The sequence below is a fragment of the Perca fluviatilis genome, chromosome 14 (assembly GCF_010015445.1).
Source record: "Perca fluviatilis chromosome 14, GENO_Pfluv_1.0, whole genome shotgun sequence".
Taxonomy (NCBI): Eukaryota; Metazoa; Chordata; class Actinopteri; order Perciformes; family Percidae; genus Perca; species Perca fluviatilis.
The window spans coordinates 10,767,072-10,776,895 of NC_053125.1; the positions used below are offsets into that span (position 1 = coordinate 10,767,072).

Sequence of the window (9,824 nt, forward strand, 5' to 3'; positions counted from 1 at the left end):
CTCGCAGCATTAGCCTTAACTTTCAACAAATCACCATACAATCTCAACTCTTTCACAAAAGGTGAAACAGACGTAAAGGGAGGTATATAGATGGGGCGCGCCTTGGGCTGTGCAATTAATCAAAATTTTAATCGCAATATGGTTCCGGCAAATCACAAAAACGATCACAAAAACAGAGGAATCGAGAAAAACGATTATTTTGCACATTACAGTTTACAGGTAAACTTTTATTTCGTCTTGTGTTCTGAATTCTAAATAATTGCAACATGATTTTTTTCCACAATGGAGCAGCCCTTAGCATTTGCTTTCAAATTCAAGTCTTTCCCTTGATGAACGCAGTCACCGACCTGAAAACACAAACGCATGCACGCACACACACACACACACACACTGGATACACAGATCGGCAGCAGACAGACACACAGGTGGATTGGCAGGCCAATCAATTGATGACTTGTGTTGATTTCAGACTTCCAATCAGTCTGAGCAAACAGCCAGCAGCTCTCTGAGGATCTTCTCATTGTGATAGGTTAAGAGGATGCTGTCAGTGAACAAGGTGACCCTGTGTGATTCTCTGACCCTGTCTTGGAGCTGTGACGCCCCTCCAGTCTGTCTGTCTGCCTGTCTGGTTGTTTTTTGTCATGGACGACACAGAACAATTACACGGTTTCATCTCATCAATAACTATTAGACTAGTCTCTTTTCCCAAACGTTTATCAGATCTGTTTTAATTTTCCTTTTCAGCACTCTTTTCTTCAAGTCAACCATGTTTAATGATCATTCGGCGCCTTCTCTCTGTCCTCTCCCAATCTCCTTTACTTCACCTTGAGCTGGGGGGACAATAAAATCAATACTGATTTACAGTATGTGATTGACGATGGTCCCAGACAACAGTCAGCAAAATTGAACAGATGGGAAACAGTCCTCTAACTCACTCCAGATGTGTGAATTGTTTTAATTTATAATGCCTCTGGGACTGTTCAGGTTTGATTAAAACACACAAAAAAAGGATTCACTTTAACTTGAAATTAAATAGAACAAGGGGTAGAAAAAATGAAACTCTTCAGCTTAAGTGTACCCTCTGTTTCTAAACGCTGAAAAGTGTTCTCTATGCATTATAATTGGTTTCAACTTGCTTTCTATCAGATTGGATTTTCACGCAACAGAGGACGAGAGAGGGTGGAGATGAGGGCAGAAGGCAGGAGTGAATCCCAATGAGTTGATGATATATGCTTGAGCTGTGCACTGCAATCATTTCTTCTAAAGCCCTCCGTAAGTACACACACGAACGCGCACTCACACGCACTCTCTACTAAACCCTTCAAGACTTTAAAGAAGCTGTAGTTCACATCTTGACGCAGCACATTTCACAAGATTTTTATGAACGAAGGAGTGGGAACAAAGTAGGAAGGAGGAATGAATGAATGATGGAGAATTTCATCATTCCTGACATGCCTAACATGTTGTTGACCTCTGAGTGCTATGTGTTAAACTGTTCACAGCGGTCATATTACGCAGGTATAGATGTGTCCCGACAAGAGATGCAGAATTAGGACTGAGCCAAAAAGCCACCAAGAATACCAATCATGAAATCCTCCTGGGAATGCAACCAAGGGAATCTGCTTGCGTCGACTCTGTGTGTGTGTGTGTGGCCTTTGACATCTGACTCGGTTTGCCCTTTACTCTGACAGGCTCCAGTCACAGGAGTGCCTGTGTGGGCTGACCATTCACAAACAACGTGGGAGAGTGCATGAACAACTATGTACGTGTGCACCGCTAATGTAATTCTCCGAATCAGAGAATAATGTCGGGGCTTGATAGAGAGTGCATTATGAGTGGAAGTGCACAAGAAGCTAATGAACTTTGCTGACGAATGTGAGGAGGGAGAGAGTATTTTCTGTAGGAGGCCGATGACAGCTGATAATTCCCTCCTCTCATCCTTCTTTCATTCACTTCCTCTCCTTCACGTTTAACTCATTTTAGAAGAAAAGATAAGCAAATAAATGAAAGGAAACAGGGTAATAAGAAGAAAGAGATAACAGGAGATGGATACATTAAACAGACATGCAGCTAAAGAGAAGAATAGCAACAGAAAGCCATGCTATGTTTTAAGTCAGGGACTAACCACACAAGCTAAAGTGTTCCACCACTTCTATTATTTCTAGTATTTCTGACAGCCAAAGAGAGATATGGAAGGCAGCTTTTAAAACGTCACATATTTTCATTATGCACTCAACAGCCAGCAAAGAGCTAGGGCTTATCATCACACAAAACTGACGGAAGTGCCAAAAGCATTTCTGAAGCCTTTCTCCATTCCCATGGCACCACTCAACTCCACCGGGCTCTATCAACGACACTTAGAAGGAAGAGAGGGATGAGAGCTGGAAAAGAATGGCAAAGAAACACAGCAAGAGAGAGAGAATGGGGGATGAGAAAAAGGGAACACTGTTTCTTGTCTTTGGATAACCACTTCTTATTCCCCGGTGGGAGACAACAATGCCGCCTCAACCCAAACTCATAATCTACTGTAGTCCACATGTATTCTCACAGGCAAAGCCCCGGTTCAGACAGTTTAGTGGTTACACTCTTCCTGGCCTAATCCCACGACAGATAGGAAAGTATGCAGGCCTGCAGGGATGAGGATTTTGCACATCATGAGCCAGACCATCCCTCCAAATTATAAACTAACTATATATCTTTGACAGCAACATAAGAGCCCCATTCCAGCACATTGCCCACAAAGGCAACAGCATGTGTCATCTTGTAAAACCAGCAGGTCTCAGAGCCATGTCTGTGTTCAATTTGCTTCTTGAAAAGGTTGGCGTAGCGATGTGTGCGCATATCCAAAAACCTGTTGATATCCAAGTCTTTAATAATGTTTAGAAGTAGCTGTGTTTCTCCTTATTATCGGGTCGGCAGCCTTGCAAACTGTTGGCTGGTTTGTGTACATCAACCATAGCAACGCACTGACAATAACCTGTGGTAAAAACCCAGATTGAGACGCATATTCCGAATGCGCTGCATACATGTCCAAAGAATACCTCTAAAACCTGAATAATACCAGAATATTCCACACGTCTTAATCAGAAAATGCTATATTCGGAAAAAGGCCTTCTTCGGAATGTCCAATCGGAATATGCTTTTTACATGACTTGTATCAAATTCGGAATATTGTCATATTCGGAATAATAGTGGAATATTGGTGTGCAAGTAAACATACTCAATGTGGCTTTTGTTTAGGTCATCATCTACTTATTAAAGTGATCACAAGATGAGACTCTTGAGGCTAAAAAATGTCTCCCCATGCCTGTCCTAGCTTTTTTAGAAGATTGTTATCCCACCAGAGCTAAAATGTAAGTTCAGATTAATATCAAATACATAAACAATGTTGGTTATACAGCAGGTTTCTGTTACATCTCAAGACAAAAGGTAGAAGCAGTAGATGAGCAACCAAGAAAATTCAACTGAATTGCAGAATTCATTTAAGCTCGACGGCCACAAAAAAGTTGCACTTTTCACACTCATCATCAGAATTGGCTGCTTCCTTGTGTAAAATTCACAAGAACCAGACAAACAGAGCCTGTAGCCCCACCCACCACACCACAGCATGGAGTGGATTCAATGCGATAACTGTATTTTCCAGCCTGCTTTGATACGTCTTTGTTATATGGGACTCCCATCCACCCACACATAGTTCACCGCTAGCCAAGTGCAAATGTTGGCACAAAAACAGAAAACTACAATAGAGTAATACGTCTTCGATCACTGAGAGCTACTGGGGTGAGAAATGTTTGAATAGAGATTGTGGTAAGCTCCTGTTGACTACAAACAAAGAAAAAGTATAGTTTTTGTGAGCAGGCAAGCAAACTGCAGGTGGTACTGTAGATGGACACCGGGTGGCCTTCTGAGCGACACAAAGCTTAATATACCGGCATAGTTTCCAACTAACCAAGCTATTAAAATAAGACATAGCTCCTTTCTCAACCCTGATCCAAACAGTGGGTGCAGCGCTGGGAGCCAGGCCCTCCCTCGTGTGCCGACACCCTAATGAGTTTCATGTGAGGAGCATTAAAGCCACTGCTAGACCTGTGAAACTGACCGGAGCCGACAGAGGGGCACAACAACGTACACACATAAATGTGATGTAAAGCTAAGTGGATTTGTTTTGTATTTATGTACAGCGCCATTAATCATTATTCCCATTTATATGGAAATTATAGAAATTATATATCTTTACATTGAGGTTTTCTTTACTAAAATATCTAGATACAAATGCCCACTCTATGAATAGAGTCAAATTAAACTAAAATCCCACACTCTGTTAGTAAATTCATTATGCAGTGGGTAATTTCAGCAGTTTCACAACTTTTCCCCAAACACTAACAATTCCACATAAGCCTTATTAGCCACCCAACCATGTAATATTGCATTTTACAAGCACAACAGATGAATCATAATAGCAATGAGGCAGTGAGAAATTAACATCTTTGTGGTGCAAGACAGATGGATAATATTTACACAAACTGACTTTAAAAACAATGGTAGCCTATCTTAAAACAGGCCCTTCTTAACTCCGTATCTATGTTTGTCTCTGAGGATGATGCCAGATGAAGGCCCACATTCATCCTAAAATATGACTGAGGCTGGCAAAAATCCAGTAAGTCATAAACTGACGCGCTGAACCAGATTTGGCCTGTTGGTGGCACTAGCTGTAAGGACAGGGCAAACACCAAACATTACAAGCTTTTATGTGTGTTTAACAGAACTGCATGTAAAGGAAGTGTGCATAAGCTTCAATCAGCTGTGCAGATTGTCGCTTGGATATTACTGTACATGCAAACCAAGCTTAACACACACACATCACTTGACCAGGTGCTCATAACAACTACACTGCCTTATGCAAGAGTCTCTCTTCAGTAATCATAACACACATGCAAACACAGAAGCATGCACACACACAGACACACACACACACCCTTGTGAGGATGGCACCACTCTGCTAAAATGAAATGTTGTAGGGACTTTAATCAAATTAAGAGGCATGCACTTAGCAGGCAACCTCTGCAACAAGAAGTACAATTCATTGATGCAGTTCTCAATCTGCAATAGTCTCCCATATCTGAATGTCTCCCTCTCTGCCTATCGCTCTCATTGCTGTTTGCTGGCCCTCGTTCCAACTGTATTTGTTGTGGGGCCAGCGTGCCACAGGCCACAGTTGCGTAATGACAGAGACAGGGAGCTAACTTACAGACACTGCATTCATTCAGCAAATGAGCCCGGATCAACAGCCATGCAGTGACTGTCTAAAGTAAGAATTTAGCTGTAGATCAATCACAGATTGGAAAATACAAAAGGGTTAAAGCACAATAAGCTCTGCTGCAGAGTTCAGCTGTAGACCAAAGCCCATTAATGCAGTCAGGTGACTGGAGTACAGGCTAATGGTCAATGGACACACAGTGACGCAACCTCTAAATATTTTTCTCCTCACTGCATCTGGGTGTAAACACCATCACATGGTAGAGAGGGAAAGAAAGGACATAAATGAGGGAAAAAACCAAAGATGTATAACTGTGCAAACAAAGAGAATACATTTCAAACAAATGTAGAGATAAACTCATACAGACTGCAATCTCCAAAGGTTCACAAAATAGCTCTGTCTCGCTACTGCCCCTTAAGCTTCTTATCATTTTGTTGTGATGGATGTCTCCTCTCGTTTTATGTTTTTCATTTAAACGGTCAGTCAGTTTCCAACAGGAAAACAGGAAGGCTGGAGAGTCTGCGCTGCTGACCCCGACACAAAGGGGGAGCTTGTTAGGGAGCGGGGCTTGTCTTCTATTCACTCTGACTTATGGCCATCCCAATCTGTGTCTGGTTCTCTTTCACCCTTCAGTATTTTCAGTATGTGATACACACAGCCACTTTTCAAGAAAACTAAGGGCTGTCTGCGTCCTTTTAGAGACCCACAGTCTGAACATTTTCAAGCCCCTGCATCCACTCTACTGAAGTGTCCCTGAGCAAGATGTTGACTCACTCCCAGCTTACAGAGCCACTGATCCTGACCTCTGCCTTCTCTGGATGAGGGCAAATGAAAAGACAAATTCCCTACATGCATCAATCCCTCCAGTGGGAAGCCCATTTGACTGAACTGTCCCTTTAAGTTCGAAAGCTGCTACGTGTCTGGATGAAACCAACAGTCCAGCGTTTCTGCCCAGTCTGTGCACTTGTTGTTGGCGTTCAGCAGAACATGTCTGGCACCTGCTTGCTTCGCCAGTATCACCATTTATAAAGCCACAATAAAGGTGGAAGGCAGCCCTTTGGCAAAGCGCCCTGAGTGCGTAAAACAGCAGTGCAGTGCAAAGGTTGACAAGGGCGGACACATGCGGGGTCAACTTTGGGTTAAATTATGTTTTGCGCCAAACACAGCCACAGCTTATCACACACCTTTTTGGAGGTGTGTGATAAGTTACAGATGTTGCACCAGCCTCATGGATTATATTGTTTTGATAGCTGTTATCATCATCATAATCATCATGTGACGATGAAGCCACCTGAAACACCTTTCCATTTGCAAATAGACATTAAATACATTGACAAATGCATACTACAGCCTATGGAAGTGAAGACAGTCCTCCCAAATTAAAATCCGTTTAAAGGAATATCTCTTCAGCTTTGATCATCACAAATATTGCCCTCATGAGTTTTTGTTTTCCTCCGCCTCGGCGGTTGCACTCACCTCCCAACCCGCCCAGGGTCGCTGCCCAGGAGGCTCCGGAGAGCAGGCATAGCACCGGAAGCAGAGTCAACATCGCACCGACAGGACTCGTCGCGAATCGGATCCTGTCCTGGTCCAGGACGGAGGTGGCGGTCCGTCCGATCTGATTCCAACTCCAAAGTCCCGGACTCGCGGTTTCAGCTGTGATGCATCCTGGTCCTGGCTGCGCACGGCTTAACGAGTTCAAAAAGGCACAGAGCTCGGTCCGAGGCAATGTTAAATAACTTGTGGTTATTTCAAAATCAAAGAAATGATTCCTTAAAAATAAATAAATTATAATGCTATTTTGCTACAGGTCACTGCTTTTCATGTAAATCAGCACAAAGCGCACAGAAGTGCATGCATCCGCTCAGCGCAATGTAAGGGTTGTGTTATCTACTAAAGAAACGCCACATGCTGAGGACCAGAAGACACAGTCATGTAGTTACATTTGTGGTGTGTTCCAGTCACAAACTGTGTGTCAAAGTAATCCAAAGTGCTGTCCTCTCGTGCAGGAATAACGTCCAGTCAGTGTCCTGGGTCGTACCAAGCTTGAAGCCTCGCTCTTTCCCCGGTCTGTGCCCCGGTGTCGCCGAGCTTGTCCCGCTGGTAAAAAAAAAAATAAAACCTCCGCTGGTCTTCACTTTAAAATGACCGGAGGAAATTAAAGAAAGAAAATCAGGTTTACCTTCGTCAAGTGAAACTAAATTCCCGAGCGCGCGCTCTGTGTCGCTGGAGCTCGAGCGCTGGCACGGTGCACAGTGCTATGGAGGATAGTAGTGACCGGCTTCGAGGATGCTGCCTGCTACAACGCTCGAGCGCGGAAGCCAACCGTCTCGCGCGCCCCGCCCTCCGGAGAAGGCTGCGCGAGGGTACACAACAGGTAAGGGTGGGTGATGTCACGGCCGACAGGTGCAGCTCTGGTTTTCCTCAGAAACGCTACAACTGGTATCGAACTTCCTTTTTTTTGTGAGTTTCTTTAAAAATACGGATGAATTTGATGTGTGTAAATGACGGGCAGTGTGGTCAGGAAGCAATTACAGGTTGCACTGTGTCCACTAGAATAGGCCTGTTATCCTATGCGGAACTGTCTGCTCTGTCATACAATGAGATGAAAGCCTGTAGTGGTTATGTGAAACCTGGCACTGCCTGACTGGCACGGTCCTGAACCCTGGAGGATTCATGCAATCCTTTCTACTGAATTAACTGGGATTTGCCTATTCAAAATGGGATTTATTGGAGAGGAAAAATGCCACGTTGTAGACACATAGTTGTAGGTATTTTTTCAAAATAATGTTTTTATTCAGACATAACTCAGTTCCCAGCAGGTTACTGGATATATTGTCCGCACTATTTAGAGGAATAGTGCAATATGTAATAGAGCTAATACTGATATATTATGCAAGCAGGCATATCTGCCAATATTAGCCTTTTGCAGATATACTGTAGGCTATGTGGATAATTTATACAATGTCCCTCTCAGTACTCACAATTCTTAAAAAAAAATAATAATTTAAGAGAGCCTTATCAAAACATTTTAATTTATGTTATGAGTTGGTGTTAAAAATGCCTATTGGTTGATAGCCTAAACAATCCAGTATTGGTCAGTCAGACATAAAAATAAATATAGATATATAAAATATAGTATGACCTATTTGATTTCTGAATATGATCAGCGACTGAGTCTTATCCAATGCTTTACTCTAGGGTTCCACAAACTAAAATTGCAACTCATTCAGAAACCCTATGTGAGGGGGACAAAGGCTCAAAAAGGTCAAATCATTATTGAATATTTCTGTTTTTCATATACACAATATATTGTGATACATTATGAATGAAAAGCACAGGTGTTCAGGTTTTTGACATTATGAATCTTTTACTCATTCAACATATCATATTTAAAGAATGAACATTTGCCAAGGAATGGTCTCTCTGCTCCTTTTAACTCTGCTCCTGTGGTCTGGTTTCCTTAATCCACCTGTCAGTCTTCTGACATCATGGTGGGGCGGGGCATCTAAAGTAAAGATGATTAAACGGTAGATGTGAGGTCACAGGTTTACAGGCCTTAACCACACCAATAATCCACAGAGAGGCTGTTTTCTGCCATGTGCTTACAATTTGTCTTGACATTTACAATTAGCCTATTTGATATAAACAATAATAAACAATAAACTGCAGCATCCTTAGTTTAGAAATAGCTCACGTCTGTGTTATAACTTATATATTTATGGGTTTAGGTTGTATAGCAGCCATAACTGCAATACTGAAAACACTCTCCTTCCCGCTCAATCGGTCTTTCTCTAAGGAGAAGAGCAGGGCGGCTGGTGGTGCTGACCGGCCAATTTCACGGGGCGGGGGTGCAGACATGTACCCCGACTCCGGGACAAAGGGAGGGGTCACAGAGGAGCATGGATTAAAGGATTTGGTAGACGAAGAGGGGGAAGGAGGAGGAGGAGAGGGGTCAGAGGTAAAGGAGCCGTGATAAAGAAAAGCCAAGAAGTGAGCGGCGCCGTCTCTAATCGAGCCTGATTAGGCTCACACTGTGCGTGTCTCATCTTTACGCGGCCAGTGACTTTTGGAATGACTAAACATCTCTCAGTATCATAATGGACGTCTCTATCAGTGGCAGTTGTAGCGGCCATTGGAGATGAGGGCACTGGGGAAAACCCCACTGTGCCTTCACCCATGACTTTTGGGGGGCTAGGATATTTATCACTGTCAGAGAGGAGGTCCAGATCTGGGTCAGTTACTGTTTAGATCGACTGCACTGCATCTAGAATGAAGCCAATAAGGAGGGTGTTAATACTGATTCAAAATCTATCAAACTTCTCTGAGCTGAACTCAAAGTTTAACTGCTGCCTCCTGCTGGACAGGTGAAGCAAGAGCTAAAAACAAACAACACAATGCACTATAAAGTTGGACAGTAAAGACAAAGTAGAATGCACAGACACAGTCAGATTGATTGAAGCCTTCAAACCACTCCACACACACACACACACACACACACACACACACACACACACACACACACACACACACACACACACACTAGTTCAAGCCGAAAAACAAAATT

General features: G+C 43.1%; 1 protein-coding gene across 1 annotated transcript in view; it reads right to left on the bottom strand.

Moving 5' to 3' along the window:
* The window catches only part of sema4f (sema domain, immunoglobulin domain (Ig), transmembrane domain (TM) and short cytoplasmic domain, (semaphorin) 4F), a 65,065-nt gene extending 55,947 nt beyond the window's left edge, over positions 1–9,118 (bottom strand). Inside the window, exons 1-2 of the mRNA XM_039821833.1 lie at positions 9,023–9,118; positions 6,734–7,061 (exon numbers count right to left, since the gene is read on the bottom strand). Of these exons, the coding sequence (XP_039677767.1) occupies positions 6,734–7,061; positions 9,023–9,118 (424 nt within the window). The remainder of the gene's footprint in view (positions 1–6,733; positions 7,062–9,022) is intronic.
* Between the last annotated feature and the right edge of the window lie 706 nt (positions 9,119–9,824).